Source organism: Bufo bufo, chromosome 3 (genome assembly GCF_905171765.1).
Source record: "Bufo bufo chromosome 3, aBufBuf1.1, whole genome shotgun sequence".
NCBI lineage: Eukaryota > Metazoa > Chordata > Amphibia > Anura > Bufonidae > Bufo > Bufo bufo.
In genome coordinates, this window is record NC_053391.1 from 407692892 (window position 1) to 407713509 (window position 20618).

General features: G+C 41.6%; 1 protein-coding gene across 1 annotated transcript in view; it reads left to right on the top strand.

Moving 5' to 3' along the window:
• Window positions 1-20618, top strand: part of ATP2A3 (ATPase sarcoplasmic/endoplasmic reticulum Ca2+ transporting 3) — a 202597-nt gene that overhangs the window by 71126 nt on the left and 110853 nt on the right. Inside the window, exons 2-3 of the mRNA XM_040424852.1 lie at window positions 9391-9408; window positions 11233-11315. Of these exons, the coding sequence (XP_040280786.1) occupies window positions 9391-9408; window positions 11233-11315 (101 nt within the window). The remainder of the gene's footprint in view (window positions 1-9390; window positions 9409-11232; window positions 11316-20618) is intronic.

Sequence of the window (20618 nt, forward strand, 5' to 3'; positions counted from 1 at the left end):
TCTTTAATTAGTTGAATGGTTCTTGCCATAATATGACTTAAAACAGTAGCATAATAGGGCTAAACACTGTATGGAAATGTGTAGCAATGCTAACTCTGCACAACACAACTGATGGTCCCAAACACATTATGATGGCAAGAAATTCCAGAAACTAACTCCTGACAGGACATACTCATTAAAGGGGTTCTCTGGGAATTAAGAAAAATGAAAATGGTTAAATATTCCATTATTATACATATATTCCCAATTACCTTTCATTAATTATAAAGGCTCGTTTTGTCTAGGGAGCAATCATTAGAAGAAATAAAATGGCCGCCGTCCTATTAGTAAACACAAAACCATGAAGTACAGAGAGGATGGACAAGACGGACTGTGGGGATGTGGTAATGGAGACTGCATACAAGTGCAGCTGCTCATTACCCCCACCCTCCTCTCTGTACGTCATGTCTCCTCATGAGCTCCATTCCTACAGAGATTCAGCTGAAGATCATATTAAACTGTATTCAGGATAATAATCCCTCATAAGCAGAGCCGACAGGAGGATGAGGCAGCTCTTTAGCTCAGTGATATGAAATAACTTGTCCTGCTGTGTGATTAGGACAGGTTTTGTGTGTACTAATAGGATGGCAGCTATTTTTTATTTCTCCTGATGACTGCTCTCTAGACAAAACAAGTTATTATAACTAAAGAAAGGTATTTGGGAATATTTTTAATAAAATAATTAAGTATTCCCGGAGAACCCCTTTATTTGAAAAATATTCTAGGTGACTACCACATGAAGCTGATTGAGAGAATTCCAAGAGTGTGCAAAGCTGTCATCAAATCAATAGGGGGCTCTTGCTTTGATGACAAAAGAATGTAAAATATAAAACATATTCTGTTTTGTTTAACACTTTTTGTTTACTACTTAGGCTACTTTCACACTTGCAGCAGAGTGATCCGGCAAGCAGTTCCGTCGTATGCCAACTGATGGCATTTGTATGAGTGATCAGTCAGAAAAATGCATTGAAATGCCGGATCCGTCATTCAGGCAAGTGTTCAGTTTTTTGGGCCGTAGATAAAACCGTAGCATGCTGCGGTTTTATCTTTGTCCTGATCAGTCAAAAAGACTGAACTGAAGACCTCCTGATGCATCCTGAACGGATTGCTCTCCATTCAGAATGCATTAGGATAAAACTGGTCAGTTCTTTTCTGGTATATACCCCCTAGGACGGAACTCTATGCCAGCAAAGAAAAAACGCAAGTGTGAAAGTACCCTTAATTATATATGTGTTCATTATTTTTATGTATTCAATATGAATCTACAATGTAGAAAAAAAGAAAATAAAACAAGAAAAACTGAGGAATGAAAAGGTGTGCCCAAACTTTTGACTTGTATTGTATATTAGGAGACCACCACTTTTGTACCACTTTTGTCTGACTGCTGTGAGTCCAGTTTCTAAGAGCCAGTATTTGCTGTCTCTTTACCATGCAGGGACTGTAATACTTGGATGGCTTGAATCCACAGCACAGCAGCCACTGCTTGTCAGTGACTCTCAGCTGTGGATCATAGTGGGGAACCCTCTCCATGACATTTTTTTCAATTCTATTTTTTCGCTCTTGCTGTTATTTTTATTATGTACAGTAGAATGGGTTTATTAATTCTTACTCTGTTTGCTGAATGACACGTCAAGGATGCCTTCACATGTGGAAAGTCAAAATCCGTTCCATTCATCTGCATGGGGTTGTTTTGGTGGCATATGGATTTCTGCGAGTCCCTTTCAGATGGATGGAACTAATTTTCAGTCGAATACATTTTCTGCTACAAAATCTGCTGAGCATAAAGAAAGTCTAAAGCCTTGATCACTAACACACAGATACATAATAAAAGCACTGGGTTAATAAACGACACATATTAACATGTTAATGAACCTGCCTCTTCTGGGAAATAAGTGACAAGTGAGGGAAATATGGCATATTGGACTACCATGGGTGAAGAACAGTTTTAAATATTACATTTTTCTTTCTTATATTATGCTGGCGTTTGACATGATTTAGTTAGTAGTATCACAGTCACCTGTTTTAACTGGTTAGGTCAGGCAATAATCATGGGTGAGAGACAGCCTAATTAGTTGTATATGTTTTTACACGATTACTGAAGGTTAATAACTGTACCTGGTTTACAACATTTTGTTTGACCAACTGTAGAACAAGATATGAGATATCCCCAAACCCCTAATTCTTTAAACAGTACATGGACCACCCTGGCACGTATGAACAAACAGTAGGCATAATAGAGGTATAATAACATGCCAAAAATCAGTGTAGCTATCTTATCATAGATGTGAATGCTCTAAAACTGGGGTAACACATCATAACAGTTATAAAATAAAGACAAAATAAAAAGTCTTTACGTTATAGATGATGGGTCAAGGAAAGGAAAAAGCAGCTTTAGCCATGTCAAGAGTAGGTGATTTTGGAATATTGGTTGGGGGACATTTTGTGCATTAGAAGGAGCATTTTGAATTGTATTCTATGTATGATGAGCAGCAGAGATTGAGATAGAATTAGCGTGTTCTAGCATTTTGGTAGTCTCTTTTTTGAGAAAGGAACAGATATAGAAAATGTCTTTGAGGAGGACCTATCACCTGGATATGGGTTCTACTTGAAAAGTTGCTAGCCCCCATAAAAACCATTAATTGTGTAGATATAAACAATTAAACTGTAAAAAAAAAAAAAAAAAAAAGTTTATAGTGTGTGCACTTTATGCAAATGACCCGATTCATTGCAGAAGTTCTGGGTAAGGAGATCCTGTAGTGTCTCTGGCACTTTCCTATAGTCCCCCACACTGTGATGGTTCCTCCTTGGTCCCCCACACATTGTTTAATGCCCCATAAAGTAATAAAAAAAATCTCTAACCCAACTCCTTCAGTGAATGGAGCAGCTCAGTTGACAGACTTCTTTCCACCTGAGGTCTGCACCTGGTTTCCAGCGTTTGAAAGGCTGCAGGCCTAAAGTGACCTGCCCCATAATAAAGTGTATGGTGGAGCAGAGGACAAACTGCTCAATACTTCACCATATGATTCATCAGTATATGCATTCTGAGAGCGTGGATACATTTGAATGTGCTGGTGACACCAGTACTCTACTGAGTAGGGGATGTGGCCTCCAGTGTTCAGGATCAGCCTGCTGTACTGTACACAGCCTGCCATGTTTGGCCTAGTGCCGCTGTGCAGCGGATGGTGGACTTTAACTGTGGTCCCTCTCACCTTAGCCAGAAGGCTGTACCCCCCCCCCCCCCCCCCCCATGTAATTGTTCCCGAAAGGTATCATAAGACCTTATCATATGGCAAGATAAATAAATCGCTACAAAAGACAAATATGTAAAAAAATAAAAATAAAGAGAAAATAAATCCCTCCCAATAGGCCAAAACCAATACTGCAAGCCCACCCCAGAGATCCACATTACACATCCCCTATATAATAATGACTATTAGGTGAGGTGCAGTTTAAAAATGTTTTTAAGTGGCACAATGTGATATTGAAAAAAAGACTGGGGAAAAAAATATATATATATTAATACAAAAATTGTATAAAAATGAAACCCTATGTATTATGAAAGACAAAAAAATGAGTAAGAGAAAATGTATAGCGTTCAAACCCATATGTACTAAAAAAGCAAAACTGTGCCTGGTCATTATCAGAGGAAAATGAACTGGTTTCGGATATGGAATAGTGCTGACTTCTGAATTGCATAGTGCAGTATGACACTTTTAAACACTGACAGCATATCATATTTTCTTTGGTTTTCTTGTTAATGTTATTTTAAAAGAGGAATTCTGTTCTTTTTCACACTACTTCCTCTGATCAACATGTCATACAGATTTTTTTATTTTTTTTCCCCCTCCATATCCAGCAGGTGTCTCTTATCTGTGATGCAGCTTGTGTTTGACAGGGTCAGTGGCTGGATCTGGATTTATTAAAGCTCTGCATCTCTTTTTAGGATAAAACAGTAGCTTACTTAAGCCGTGCATTATTTGGCTAGAATAAAATTTTAACAATAATTGTGGACATTTGTTAGCAACTGTTAAGCAAATTGTGAAAGCCATGTTGAGAAAATTAGATTTCAAATTGTTTAAAATTAATTTTCTCATTCTCTGTTGTTTTTAAATTAGATCTTTGTGCGACTTTTTTTTTTTGAAAATGTATAAAAGTTGGTATGTAGGTGATGTTAGGTCAGCTGGCCACTGCCCCACTCTCCCCTGCAGGCAGGATACCCGTGCTACTCGCTATGCTGCTGCCTCCATGCTTGTACCTTGTGTTCCATCCTCTGTCCCCTTAGGCCACCTGCACACAGTGGCAGGTGAACGCACATAATATCTGCACGAATTTCCGTACAAATTTATGTGCGTTTCTGCAGCATATACCAAATATCTAATTGCAGTTTTGCCGCAGATATCACCCTTCCATTGAAAAGTGTGAAATCCTCAGCTAAAACCGCAAAGATAATTGACATACTATTTAATTTGAAAACCGCAATGGAGGACAATCTCCGCAGAGAAAAAATCCGCAAAGTGTACAAGAGATTTGTGTAATCTCATACACCTTGCTGGTACTGTAATACACTGCGGTTTTTCTGCACGGGAATCCGCCCAGAAAAACCGCACATATTCCGCAGCGTTTTAAGGTGGCCTTAGGGGCATTTGCTTTTACCAAAGGTGTTCTGCTATTGCAATATACCTGCAGTTTTCCTGCATTTTTGGTGCATTTTTTGTATCTTGAGTTTCCTGCGGGTCAGCTGCCAACTACACTGGGACCATCCCAGGAGGTAGCAGTCCTGTTGCAGCCATGCAGCAAACGCCAGATCCCTGTACAGGTTTTAAAGGTTGAATACCAGGGGAGTGGCAGAATAATGCCCTTGGGGTTTAGCCAAAAGCCAAACCAGTTAGTTAGCACAGTGGGTCCACACGCACTGATCCGTAACAGGTAAAGAGAGGTGCATGAGCTCAAAGGTATTAGAGGTGTGCCAAATCATTCCAATCAAGCCGTGCATGAAAACAATATATAACTTTGGAAACCATAAATTAAGATTATGGTCAGTAAACAAACTGGAGTAACTTGTTTTGACTGATTTGGAGAGATTTCTTCTGTTTCTGATGGACGACTACATGTGCTAAAGTGTAATAAATTTGTATGTATGTAGGTGCATTCTCTAGTTTCTTGTGATTTTAGAACTGCATATTTTAGCTGACAAAAAGAGCAAGAGCAGCTTTTAGAGGAGGAAAATAAGATACATGTTTTTCATCAGGCCTTAAATCAGACCCCAAATCTTCTTCACCACCCTTAAATCAGACCCCAAATCCTCATCAGACCTGAGATCAGACCCCCAAATCAGATCCTCAGTCTTCATTAGACCTTAGATCAGACCCACAGTCCTCATTAGACCCCCAAATCAAACCCCCAATCTTCATCAGACCTCTAATCCTCATCAGACCTCAGACCAGACCCCCAATCTTTATCCAGCCTCAGATCAGACATAAAATAAATAAAACAACTTCTCCTGCTCAGGAAGGCTCCGCCACTCCAGGTGTTCAGCACGCTCTTCCTGCAGCGCTGCACTGTGACCGGATGTCGCACAGAGTTTTGTCAGGGCACAGAGTGGGGCCGGCAGAATACAAGGGAGCGGTCAGTAAAGCCAGTACCAGACACGGTATACTTGCTGCTCTCCGTTTCTACTGTGTACTAATGAGCACTTCTATAATGGAAGCACTTATTAGCATTCACTTCATAAGACACACTGCCATTTTCCTCCGACTTTTGGGGAGGAAAAGGTGCGTCTTAGGCCGAATGCACATGGCTGTGTTCCACGGCCGCGAGCAGTCCGTGGTAACACGGCCTGGATTCCTGCTGAGAGCAGGAGCGCACGGCGTCATTGGTTGCTATGACGCCGTGCGCTTCGTGCCGCCGCTGCACTACAGTAATACACTTTTGTACGAGTGTATTACTGTAGTGCAGCGGCGGCATGAAGCGCACGGCGTCATAGCAACCAATGACGCCGTGCGCTCCTGCTCTCAGCAGGAATCCAGGCCGTGTTACCACGGACCGCTCACGGCTGTGTGCATTCGGCCTTATGGAGTGAAAAAATATGATAAGCTGGCCATACAGTACAAATAGCTGCAGGGCTTACGTTGGTTAGGCCAACAGCTATTTCTCTCGGCATCTGTAATCTGGGGATAGTTGGGAGACTCGTATACACATTAGGTAGTGGAACTGATCCCTCTGGAATCAGCAAGTTCAGCCAATATTGCTATCTTAGTCACAGACAAGCTTTTTAAAGTACATAGAGGAATTTCAGTTAGGAACAGAGTAATTTCATCATCTTTACCTCGTCTTTGCTGGTGATGATGCTGGTACTATGAGGCAGGAATGTGATGTATTCAGGATATGCAGGCTCCCCCTGCCCTTCAACCAGACTTATTGGCAGCTTTCCTAATATGCATTGCAATTGGGTTGAAGGTGCAAATCAGCAGCAGGTGAGTGTGCGGAGGAGCCCACATATCATGAACATACAGGACTCCAGCCTCGCAAGACGGGAATCACCCTGCCACTTAAGTGTCAGACCCACTACTGAAGTCTCTGTCACTACTACATGGTGTCCACAGATAAACCTAGAGACAGATTCCCTTTAAAAGATGCATATTTTACAATGGTACAGTTAAATATTTGCAAACTTGTGCCATATCTCAAAAATCAACAACCTTGCAGAAACACAAAGGGACCCCTATAACAGCAGGAGGGATTGTTTTATAATTTTAGCATTGGAAGGAATCGAAACTAGTCCTTAACGAATTGTACTTATTTGTAAAAGAGGCAGAGAAAAGCGTTAGTAAGGGTACTTTCACACTAGCGTTAAAGTTTTATTTTATTTAGTTCCGTCACAGGGGCCCAGTACCGGGGGAAAAAACGCTTCAGTCCCTCTTACGGTATTTGGCTAGAGAAAATACCGCAGCATGCTGCGGTATTTTCTCCGGCCAAAATTCCGGAACACATGCCGGCATTAATTTCCATTGAAATGTATTCATGCCGGATCCGGTACCAAGTGGTCCGGAAAAACTGATCCGGTTTCCTGGTCTGCACATGCGCAGAGCTTTAAATCTGTGAAAAAAATAAATACCGGATCCGTTTTTACGGATGATACCGGAGAGACAGATCCGGTATTTCATTGCATTTGTCAGACGGATCCGGAAACAAATGCTATCCGTTTCCATACGGATTTCCAGATCTGGCAGGCAGTTCCGGCGACGAAACTGCCTGCCGGAATCCTCTAAAGCAAGTGTGAAAATACCCTAACACACACAGTACTGTCTACACGAGGTAATTTTCTTAGTGCTCACAGTTATGGCGTTGAGATGAAATAACGTAAATATAAGTTATTTTTAGAACTGAGAACACAATTTTAAGGAAAAATGTCAGCTTTTAAAGTGTCATTAATGATGTCAGTGTGAGAGTTGAAGAGAAGAATGTTGTAGTTCCTGTCGGAGATTTTGCAGATGTAATCTGTTCCTCTATGTGTATACTGTAGCTCTCCCCTTTCTTCTGCACGGGAATATACGGGATAATCAAATGGGGATTTCTTGATTTTGTGATCTCCTCTCCAAGACTGAATTGAGAAAAATAAACTATTACAAATAAAATCTAGGTAATCTGCATCTCCCACCACTGATTTTATAATAAACTAGTAATACGTACAGCATGCCATTTTATATTGCCCTTCATTGTATTCAATACACACCCGGAAAAACGCCTTATGTGCTCCTCCAATCCATGGCTATGAAGAAGGATTTATCACGGAGACCTATATAAAGAAATAAGATGTACAATATGGTGCATAATAGACATTGCCAGATGACTTCAATGAATATGCAATTCAGTGAAAAACATAAAGTCCTCATTTAGCAAAAACTGTTCATTCTGTGCCACATGAACATGTAACACTGATTACCGAGAGACAAACAGTAAAGGGAAATGCTTGGAAGGGTTGTCGGAGATGTTGATATTGATGGCCTAGCAGTGATGGTTAGGGTTCTGCATGGTAGCATGTCTAGTCATGGCACACAGTCTAATCCACTCAGATGGTTTAACGTGTGTTAAGATGATCAACGCTTTTTTTAAATTTTGTATAAATACAGTACATCCTTCTTGTAAGAAGATACAAATTGCAGATAATGGAGTAGATAAAAAAAGTTGCCATGGGGGGGGCTAAATTAAAAATTCTGCTCCATTCCTCCTACTGTATCTGCTGACATTACTGTGTTGCAGTGATGATGGCGCTACCATGTGCAGTGTCATAGCATTCCGCCTCTGCATGCTTTTTTTTAATGGTGATTCACTGCAGTACTGTTCTTTAAGAATCATATTAGATAACCACTGTTATACACAACATCACATCTCTGCAATTTAGAAAAAAAAACTCTCCCCAGGAGCGTTCCCTATTGTTTCATTTTAAGATCAGTAAACCATTTGCCCAGGCATTTTTATGTATTTTTTTAAGCTGCAGTTTAACAGTAATAGTTCTAGGCAACATACAGTATGTAAAACATGCCACGTTTCCCCAATAAATCATTGACAAAACCTGCGGCAGAACTGTGCATAATAAGGTATATACTGGGTGTATTGGAGACAAGTGTTTGTGAATAGTTGGTAATTGGCCTCTATCTGTTGAGCAGGTGGGCCAAAATCAAAAATGTAAAATGTCCCTGTTTGTTTAGAACTGTAATCCTATAATTACTAGAATAAAGTATTTTGTCAAATTTACACAGCGGAAGGAATTCACCTTATATTGTCTAATGATCACAACCCCTTAATGTGCGGTGTATACAGGAAGGGTTTTATCTTGTCAGTGGTCAGTTATTTGTGGACCCGTATTTTCCATGACAATATACTGGGCTATTAAAATGAGTCACCAATGCTGTTCTTACTGTATTCTAGCTTTCCTAATAACATGATAGAGCATCTCCCCATCCAATAAAAAAATGTGTCCTTTTGGTGTCCTCCTGTGTTAAGCTTTTAGTATTCTCCTTGGTTCCTGGGAAACCCATATGAGGGCCAGTACAGCTTCTACACAGCTTAGGTAAAAAGACAAATCTGCCTAGTTACACATCCGGCATGGCATGGTAGGGTGTTGGGAGGTACTTTATTATGTAGTCAGAGTTACAATTCAGGAGTCTGGAAAGCCGGGTCACAACGTGACTGACATTTTTAACCTCAACAGAGTTCGATACTTTCTTTTGACTTAGAAATTTGTTTTTTTAATAACAACGTTGGTTATTTTGTGCTCACAAATGTTTTTTTTTTTTTTTTTTCATGAACCCCATCCTTCTTGTGTTCCTTGTTGGACTGGGCGATTAACAGAGTTACCAGCTGAAGAAGGTAAGTCCATGAATTTGTGTTAGAATAACATAAGGATATTTTTATATGATAATATATAATTATTATTTTTTTTGGTGGGGTTTCGCTCTGGTAGACAGGATTAGCGGACGCAGTATAGAGGCAACGACAAGTTCTTTGGATCAAACAGTTCAGTGTTTTATTCACACTTTAGGCAAGTGACAAAACAAGCAGTCATAAACGAGCAAAAAGTAATTTACACCATGCGGCAATTCTGCCTCAAAGACTCCTTGTGCATAGCAGCACCAACCTGTTTTCACGCCAAACAGGTAGCAAGCCTTCATCCAGACACAAGGCTCCCAGATCCCAACACAGAGACCTCGCTTCTGAGCCCAGCTGCCTATTTAAGGACAGAACCAAAACCCAGACCGGCACTTAAAATCAGGTTCGGTATTTGACCTCACCTGGCTGTAAATCAGCCCAGCAGCACATGCTGGGAGGAAAATACCTGCTTTCCTAGACCAAACCTTTCACTGTGTCACTATATATATACACACACACACTAGCAGAAGGACCCGGCTTCACACAGGTATATTTCAATTTAATGTTTCTGTGTGTCGTTAATTTATCGACCGTATCCCCCATAACAGTGACCTCTACAGTACCCCGCCCCCTTAACAGTGAATTCCACAGCCCCTCACCCCTTAACACTGACACCCCCCACAGTGCCCTACCTCCTTAAAATGGGACCTCCACAGAGCCCCATCCCCTTAACTTTGACCTTCACAGCAGCCCGCCTCTTTAACAGTGAGTTTCACACCACCCCACTCCCTTGACATTGACCTCCGCAGGGGCCTGCCCTTTTAACAGTGACCTATACAGCACCCCGCCCCTTAACACTGACCTCCATAGGGGACCGTCACCTTATCTATGACCTCCACTGTTCCCTGCCCCCTTAACAGAGACTTCCACAGCACCCTCCCTTTAACAGTGTCTGCCACTGTACCTTGTTCCCTTAAAGGGAACCTGTCACTGGGATTTTGTGCATAGAGCTGAGGACATGGGTTGCTAGATGGCCGCTAGCACATCTGCAATACCCAGTCCCCATAGCTCTGTGTGCTTTTATTGTGTAAAAAAAAACGATTTGTGTAAAAAGAAAAACGTATGCATCCGGTCTTTTTTTTTTACCAGCAGCCTGTACTTGACTACTGCAGCCAGTTAATGGTCTCAGTGGTCATGTGTCGCACTACCAGCATTACTGCTTATTGAGGAGAGCCATGATGCCAGCAGTACAGCACTCAGGCCACTGACTGGCCACATCGGTCACAAGCTAGCAGCTTGTTAACAAAGACTTGGTGACTATCAAATCACCTGTACTGGATCATTGCTGCTCTTTTTTATGTAGTTGTTGTTTTTTTTGTTTTTTTTTGAGAAACTGGATGATCCTGTTGATCTAGCCATGTACACGAGATAGCTGTGAGCTGAAGGTACGTTCGGCCAACAGATATTTCTTTTGACACAACTATGTTTATTTGAATGGGCAGAGAAACCAAGTTGATGCCAACCCTGTGGTGAAAGTGTAATGTCCCATGGGAACAAAGGATTGGGCATGTTGAAAACTGACTTTTATGTTTGAATAATCAATTTAATCCATGGTTAACAGTATTTTTATCGTTCGTCATTGCTTGTTTTCCTTACTTACGCAGGAAAATTAGGTACTCTTTTGCACGTTGACTGTGTGACTTTGTGTTACTGAGAATTTTATTTGATGTGTTCTAGTTATCCTATTTTATGTTTATATCATAATCATTAAAAATATGGAATCAGTAGTGGCCTTAAAGTGATCAATAATGTCTTTCCTTCCAGGAAAATCTCTTTGGGAATTAGTGGTGGAACAGTTTGAAGATCTTTTAGTTCGCATCCTTCTTCTAGCTGCATTTGTGTCTTTTGTAAGTTAAAATTCTTTCCTTTTGTTATCTGTACATTTTTTTTTTTATCATTGTTTTGGCTGAAACGGTGGTCAAGGTGAGAGATAAACTATAAAGATAATTATAGTTAATGCATCTATCTTTGGTCGTCTTAACCATTATCTGGATAAAAACGTGTGTTCTATACAATTGCTAATTGATGCTACTACTTGATTATTAGCTACTTCAATTATAAAGAAAATGGGAAGAAATTGATACCATCTACCACAAAATTATCGATTTGGAGCATATAGCTACTGTTGCCTAAAACAATCAAGATTGCAGAATCAGCAATTCATACTACCAGAATGGGTTTCAAAAAAAGGCTACTGATTGCTTGTGATTTTAGTGGTTAGATTACGCTACTAAAAACCGCAGTGTAGCTCAGTCCCAAGTTGGTTTGGCAAGTATACTCTTTATAGTTTTTGAATAAATCATAAATACACATGCAAATATTTTCTAGTGGTAGTTGATACCATAGTTATTAGGTGGATCCCAACAGACATTTGGGGGGAGGTATTGGGGGGGGCCATTTTACACGCCAGTCTTAAAGGGGTTATCTTGTTATTGATAAATGAAAATCATATAGTACATGACAATCTCTTTATAACAAAGGTAAAACCAGCCCTGTACCTCACATGGACTCGGAGCACCCCCAATCATTGCTCCAGTTGCTCTGGTAGATTTATTTCAAGCAGGCAGCTAAGGGGCCATGTCCTTTCTCTGGGGACCTTCCCTTTCTGCTGCAGCTCTCTACTACTGACTGTCACAGCATCTAACAGGAGATCAGACTGGTGGAAGTTGAAGGATGAAACTGAGCATGTGTGTTAACCTCAACCAGGTGGACAGAGAAAAAAGGAAAAGAACAAACAGCAGGTGGCACTGTACAGATGTAATTTATTGTATAACTGGCTAAACTAAATGTTTAAGTACATGCATTTACAAAAGTATTCAGATCCACCTGCTGCTTTTAAAAATGTAGAATGTTTTGTGGGAAAGCCCCTTTACTAAAAAGTGCGCTGGAGTAGGATGCGCCAAATTTTATTTAGAGGCACAGACCTCCTATTAAATTTGTTGCATCTACTGACAGTCCGTGCGCCAGTAAGGTAAGACTACAGCAGCTATGAACTGGCATAATTGTGCCCTACATATTAAACCAGTTTCTGGTAAATCTGTAGGACAACGGGAGGCGACGTCCCATACTGAAACCTCTGGCCACTTTTTCCAAATTTGGCAAGAGCAGCATAAAATTGGAAAAGGTTGCCAATTTAGTACTAAATCCTGCTTATGCCAGTTACCAAATATGCTTTGATTCCCCCCACCGCCCATTATGTAGGTGACTGTAATAATTAATGAAAACATGTCTTCAAATTTTACTTTGAAAGATAGTTCCCACTGGGTAGGTTTTCTAGAACTATGTGTGGGAGTGAGATTTTTTTTTTTTCCTGCTGTTAACGGCATGTGAGTCAGAGCTATGCAGATTGATGTAGAATCCACGAGTATGAGCAAGGTTATTGCACCAAAAATACAGAAATGTACAGTTTGTTACTTATACCTTCCAGGCTATGCATTGTTTTTTTCTGTTTCCTTTGGCGTAAACTATTATAGTTGAAAAATGAAAAACGTCATTGACATTAAATAAAAGCTTAACTTCCGTGTTATTAGTCAGAGAACAACGTATTCCTCTAGCCGCCTCTAAGTAGATGGAGGAGATTTCATTGTGAGTCATATTGGTCAGGCTTGTATGCTTTGGGATTTGCTGGGGTGAGCCATTAATTTAAATGTTTTTAGCTGAAAAGTGTCTTTTGTGCAAATCTCTATTGTTAGTGGCAACTTATGACTTAAGTGACTTCAAGGGAACCTGTCATCAACTTTATGCTGACCGTACTAAGGGCAGTATAAAGTAGTGACAGAAATGCTGATTTCAGCAGTGTGTCATGCATTAGCTAAAAGTAAGTGGTTGCTGAGAACCAGGATCATAATCATTGCAGACCGGGCCTTGAAAAGAGTCACATCCACCTGAGAAGAGTCCTGGTTATTCATGAATTCCTGCTCTCCTGCCCACCTGCTGATGACTGACAGGCTTCTACCTAGTTTTCTCCCTTTCTCTCTATGAGATAACTGTCAATCATAATATAAAGGGCATTTAAAAGCATTACTAACGCATGATAAGGAGAATTAACTGTCAAAAATACATTCTACGTAATGTTGGGGCATAGAGGATCTGTAATGTTAAGATGCAGACTGCAGTTTATACTGCACCACTGTATTACAGGGGTTATTTTCCCTTGAACGGGAGCAGTGCTGCACCTCTGTGCAGCTCTGGTGGATGGCTCCAGGACAGCAGCTCTTAAAAACAGCTGTTTGGTGGGGGGTGCCAGGAGTCATACCACACCAGTCTGATATTTATGACCTATAATAAGGATAGCTCATCAAAGGGTAAGTCCTAGAAATCCCTTTTAAATGAGTTTTCCAGCTTTTTGATATTATTGACCTGTTCTCCAGATCTGTCATCAATATTAGATTGGTGGGGGTCCGATCAGCAGTTTTTTTTTGAACAGAGCTACTTGTTAGAAAGGCCCATAATCACAGATAGGGAGCTACATCAAGCATCACTTTTAATAGGTGTATTCAAATCTGTACCAACGAAATAATATAGTGACTAAACACCTAAAAGAAAAAATTCTGACCAGTCGATTGGTAACAATCACTCCTAAAATTTCTAGACACCTGTTTTTTTAGGAACAACAACCATATTGAGGCATTCCAATTCTAACACAGGTAAACTCGAACGGCAGTTCAGCCACAAGAACATGTGTAACGCGGCAGAGTGTGGACCCACTGTGCCAACTAACTGGTTTGACTTTGGGCTAACCCTAAGGGCTTTATTCTGTCTCTTCCTCGGTATTCACCCTTTAGCCCCTGTACAGGGATGTGGATTTCACTGCAGGGGAGCAACCAAACCGCTACCTCCTGGGATAGTCCCAGTATAGTTGGTAACTGACCCACAGGTTTCAGAGACTGTGGTCCAAGCATCTGGAAATGAGGCTGGAGATGACGTAGGAGTATTCTGAACACTAACAGGTTTTGAGATCTAGGCAACCACACAGACGATGTAGATGAGGTAGACACAGGACAGGTGGGCAAGCAAAGAACAGGTGGAAACAGGCAAGGCAGGCACACTGGGTGCTTGACAGTAGCATGGATAAGGCAGACAGAGCACACAGGCAGGATGGGTATAAGGCTGGAGCACAAACAGGAACACAGGCAGGAAATGCGCAGGAGTAACACAGGTAAATGGCAAGACAGTCTCAGAAGCAATAAACTTCTTAACGCCTTCCTGGTCACCAGGGAACCTAAAGCTCAGGCACCCTCTGGCTTGAGAGGGTGCCTTAAATAACCAGGGGTCCGAAGCCATTGGCTGGGTAAGAATTCAGAAGCGCACACACTGGCCTTTTAAGAGGCTGGACATGAGCGCCCATGCACCCTAAAGAAACCGAGACTGAAAGCCTAGGCAGAAGCATGCAGGCTGCAATTTGCAGAGGATGCCGGCGAACAGGAAGCCAGATAACATGTTCAGTGATGCAGCATCCTCAGGGAACAGCAGACCAGCGGCAAGCATGGACTGCTGACATAACACTTGTCCCAAGTGGTACATCAGTAAACTACAGTTTACTTGAGACTGACACAATTTTTGATTTTCACAAAGTTTGATACTTCAGTGTTTTTAAATCTTTTTGTCAGATGTTTCTGTGGCATTCTGAAGTGCAATTATAAGCATTTCCTAACTTTGTTTGACAAATGCATCAAGTTTATGCAAAGACTCAATATTTTCAGTGTTGACTCTTTTATTTCAAGACTACTGCAATTTGCCCTTGCTGAATATTATCTTCTGGAAAAATGCTGTCTAATGGCAATTCTTTCTTGACTAATCAGCTTGGAGTTTATAATAATTTCTGTGTTTTTGTTTGTGCAGCCACTTTTTGACGGTTGACTACGGGATTGAGAGGAGTTTCCTGGCTATAGGGCCAAAATTTCTGTGTTTTGTTCATTGAGTCCCTTAGTTATCACTTTTGCCTTGTGGTATGGGGCTCCCTCATGCTGTAAAAAGCATTGTTCATTACCAAATTGCTTGTGGATTGTGGCTTGTGGAGAAGGTGCTCTTGAAAGATGTTTTCATACCATTCTTTATTTATGGCAATGTTCTTAGGCAAAACTGAGTGAGCCCACTGCCTTGCATGAGAAGAAACCCCACAAATGAATGGTCTCAGGATACATTACTGTTGCCATGACAAAGGACTCATGGTAGCAATCACATTTTCTTCAATTATTTTTTATAGACTATAATGGGGTCCGTTAGGTTTACGCTCAGAAGATGATTTTGGAGCGCAGACTAAAGTTGTACATGCAGGACTTTTGTCTCTGCTCCAAAATCATCTTCTGAGCGTAAACCTAATGGACCCCATTATAGTCCATGTAGTTTGTAGGCTCCGTTCGGCTCAGTTATGTGCCGAATCCGTCCTTTTTGTTCTGCTCCGTTATAAGGAGCAGAACACACACACGTTGATGTGAACTCAGCCTCAGCCTGTTATCCTACAAGTTGATTCATAGGCAGGCAAAAAACAAACAAACTGTGAGGTCGAAGCCAATTGTCCCAACTTAAGGGGAAAAAAATTCCTTCCCAACTCCATTGAGGCAATCAGATAACTCCCTGGATCAACGACCCCTCTCTAGGAGCTGTAGCCTGTAATATTATTACACTCCAGAAATACATCCAGGCCCAGCTTGAACTCTTTTAGTGAACTCACCATCACCACCTCCTCAGGCAGAGAGTTCCATAGTCTCGCTGCTCTTACCGTAAAGAATCCTCTACTATGTTTGTGTACAAACCTTCTTTCCTCTAGGCGCAGAGGATGTCCCCTTGTCACAGTGCTGGGGATAAATAGATGATGGGAGAGAACTTTGTACTGACCCCTGATATATTTATACAGATGTAGCAGGGGTAACACACACACTCTGAACGCGATGAGTTAAGAAATTTAAGTTCTCTTGAAACAAGCCATTGGAAAGCAATTGCTTAATGCATTTAGTTGCATTTAGTTTTAGATAACATGTCTCATAAAGCATGTGTGTTAACCCTGCTACATCCGTACATAGTAATTAAATCTCCCCTCAGTCGAGTCTCTTTTCTAAAGTGAATAACCCTAATTTTGATAATCTTTCAGGGTACTGTAATTCCCTCATTCCCGTTATTACTTTAGTTGCCCTCCTCTGAACCCTCTCCAGCTCTGCTATGTCTGCCTTGTTCACAGGAGCCCAGAACTGTACACAGTACTCCATATGTGGTCTGACTAGTGATTTGTAAAGTGGTAGGACTATGTTCTCATCTTGGGCATCTATGCCCCTTTTGATGCAACCCATTATCTTATTGCCCTTGGCAGCAGCTGCCTGACACTGGTTTTTACAGCTTAGTTTGCTGTTCACTAAAATTCCTAGGTTCTTTTCCATGTCAGTGTTACCCAGTATTTTACCATTTAGTATGTATGGGTGACTTGTATTTTTCCTACCCATGTGCATAACCTTACATTTGTCAGTGTTAAACCTCATCTGCTATTTCTCTGCCCAAGTCTCTAATCTATCCAGATCCATCTGTAGCAGTATACTGTCCTCTTCCGTGTCAATCACTTTAAACAGTTTAGTGTCATCTGCAAAAATTGATATTTTACTGTGCAAGCCTTCTACAAGATCATTAATAAATATATTTAAGAGAATAGGCCCCAATACTGACCCCTGAGGTACCCCACTAGTGACAGTGACCCAATCTGAGTGTGTACCATTAATAACCACCCTCTGTTTTCTATCACTGAGCCAGTTACTTACCCACGTACAGACGTTTTCTCCCAGTCCGAGCATTCTCATTTTGTATACTTACCTTTTATGCGGTACAGTGTCAAATGCTTTAGAGAAGTCCAGATATACGACATCCATTGATTCGCCGCTGTCAAGTCTAGAACTTACCTCCTCATAGAAACTGATTAAATTAGTTTGACATGACCGATCCTTCACAAAGCCATGCTGATATGGCGTTATTTGAGGTGCTCCAAGATAGCATCTCTTAGAAAACCTTCAAACAGTTTACTCATAACAGATGTTAAACTTACCGGCCTATAGTTTCCAGGCTCTGTTTTTGGACCCTTTTTGAATATTGGCACCACATTTGCTATGCGCCAATCCTGGGGAGTTCTTAAATATCAGAAATAAGGGTCTATTTTAATCTTTTTAAGACGCCGCTGTACTTCTTCCTGGGTCAGACAGGGCACTTTTGATGGGGAATTTACTTTTACATTCTGCATTTCATCTGACAGTTTATTTTCTTCAGTAAATACAGTGGAGAATTTATTTTTTTAATAGCTTTGCTTTCTCCTCATCGCTCTCTGCAACTCTCCCCTCATCACTCTGTAGAGGGCAGACAACCTTCAGATTTATACTTTTTACCATTTATATAATTGAAGAACATTTTAGGGTTAGTTTTACTCTCTTTGGCAATTAATCTCTCTGTCTCTAGTTTGGCCGCTTTTATTTGTTTTTTTTTACATATTCTATTTTTTTCCTTTATAGTTTTTCAGTGCTTCCTCGCTACCCTTATGTTTTAGTGATTTAAATGCTTTCTTTTTGTCATTTATTGCCTTCTTTACAGTTGTATTTATCCACATTGGTTTCTTCTTGTTCTTTAACCTTTTATTCCCATAAGGTATGTACCTCTCACAGATAGATTTTAGGAGGCTTTTAAATATCCCATTTTGTGGCTGTATTTTTATTTTTGAGGTCTTTGCCCTAGTTAGTTAGGCCTATGGGCCTCTCTTAGTTGGATAAATTCTCCCTGAAGAACACTCTTTTGAATGATAATTGGAAGATTATTACTTTATGGTCATTATTTCCCAGGTGTCCCCAAACCTGCACATCTGTTCTGTCAGGTCTATTGGTTAGTACTAAGTCTAGTATGGCTGTCCCTCTAGTCGGGTCCTGAACCAGTTGGGAAAGGTAATTGTCTTTGGTTATTGCCAAGAACCTGTTTTCCTTTTGAGATGTACAGGTTTCAGTTTCCCAGTCTATATCTGGGTAGTTGAAGTCCCCCATAATAACAGATTCACAAAATAGAAAGAAGGCTCCAGCACCAGACGTAGACGTTTCAACAATCCCGATCTTTATTCATCAACATTTTTACCCACAGCGACTCCACATGTTCATGTCCCTCACTTATATCTTCTCGGACTGTGGGATTTAGACAGGACTTTACATAAAGGCAGACCCCTCCCCCTCTCCGGTTTTGGCGATCCTTTCTAAACAGACTGTAACCCTGTACATTAACCACCCAGTCATAGCTATCATCCAGCCATGTCTCAGTTATTCCCACTATGTCATAGTCCTCCTCACACATCACTAATTCCAGTTCCCCAGTTCTATTATTCAGGCTTCTGGCATTAGTATACATGCATTTAAGAGGTTTATGTATATATTTTTTTTTTACCCTACACCTTTCCTTCTGAATTGTTCTAGTCCCTCCATCCACTCCTCCTCCAGTCCTATTACCTTGCCCCCGGTCTCTATCTTCACTATCTTCCCCTCCTATAACGTAATTACCCTCCCCCCCCCCCCCCCCCCCAGTCCCTAGTTTTAAACACTCCTCCACCCTTCTAGCCATCTTCTGCCCCTTCCCCATTGAGGTGCAGCCCGTCCCTACGATAGAGCCTGTAGCCGAGAGAAAAGTCTGCCCAGTTCTCCAGGAACCTAAACCCTTCTTTCCTACACCAGTTATTGAGCCACTTGTTTACCTCCCTAATCTCTCGCTGCCTTTCTTGTGTGGCTCATGGTACAGGCAGTATTTCGGAAAATATTACCTTTTGAGGTCCTTGCCCTAAGCTTTTGACCTAAATCCCTAAAATCTTTTTTTTAAAGGGATTCTGTCACCAGATTTAACCCTATTAAGCTAGCTGACATCAGAGATGTGTAATATCAGCTAAACCTAACTAGCCTATTCCTACTTTTATCTTTGCCCCCGTTACGCCAGAAATCAAAATTTTATATTATGCTACTTAGCCTCTAAGAGCAGCAGGGGGGGGGGGGGGTGTTGTTCCTGCTCCTAGAGGCTCTGTTCTCCCACCTTTGGCCAGGCAGCGCTCGCATTTGTCTTCCAGCCCTGTGCTCTGGTGAAATCTCGCGCAGGCGCGGTTTGGATGCTGGCAACCTTCGAGCGTCTTTCCCTCACCACGCCTGCGCCGTGATTTCACCAGAGCACAGGGCTGGAAGACAGATGTGAACGCTGCCTGGCCCTGTCAATCAGGACTTGGAGGGAGGAGACAAAGGTGGGAAAACAGAGCCTCTAGGAGCAGGAACAACGCCCCCCCGCTTCTAGAGGCTAATTAGCATATTTTAGTAAAGTTAGATTTCTGGTGTAACTGGGGCATAGATAAAAGTAGGAATAGGCTAGTTAGGTTTGGCTGACATTAGCAGATTGCTAATGTCAGCTAGCTTAATAGGGTTAAATCTGGTGACAGAAACCCTTTAAGGACGTTCTACCTACCTCTAACTTTGTCATTAGTTCCGATTATGGACCATGACCGCTGGATCTTCTCCAGCCCCTCCCAGTAATCTGTCAACCCGATCCGCGATGTGTCGAACTCGAGCGCCAGGAAGACAACACACCGTTCGATGATCCTGGTCTTTGTGACAGATCGCCCTATCTGTACCCCTAATAATTGAGTCTCCCACTCCCAGCACCTGTCTGGCCTGCCCTGGTCCTCTGCTTACTGGAGCTGACATTCCCCTGACTGGCAGAGGAAGTGTCTGGCTGCAGCAGTGCTCTCCCTGAACTGACATCCCCCTCATCTGCGAACCTTGTAAACTTGTTGGGGTGTGTCAGATCAGGGCTAGCCTCCCTGGCACTCTTCCCACTACCCCGCTTTCTAACTGTTATCCAGCCAGCTACCTCACTTTTCTCAGCCTCCTCGCTACCACCCCCCCCCCCCCCCCCCCATCTACCCCAAAGAGTGCTTACTCAGTGAGCAGCAAACTCTTTTCCAAATTGTTAACGCCTCTCGGTGTTGAAACTCCCCCGCTCGTACGATTCCAAACGGGCAATTTGCTCACATTTTGAACAAATATATGCACCCTCAAACGGCTGTTCCAGGACTGCATACATTAGACACGATGTGCACTGGACTGCGCTGTCAATAATGGAACACATGCTAAATGGGGATTATGCAAGAAAGAGGAAAATTTAATATA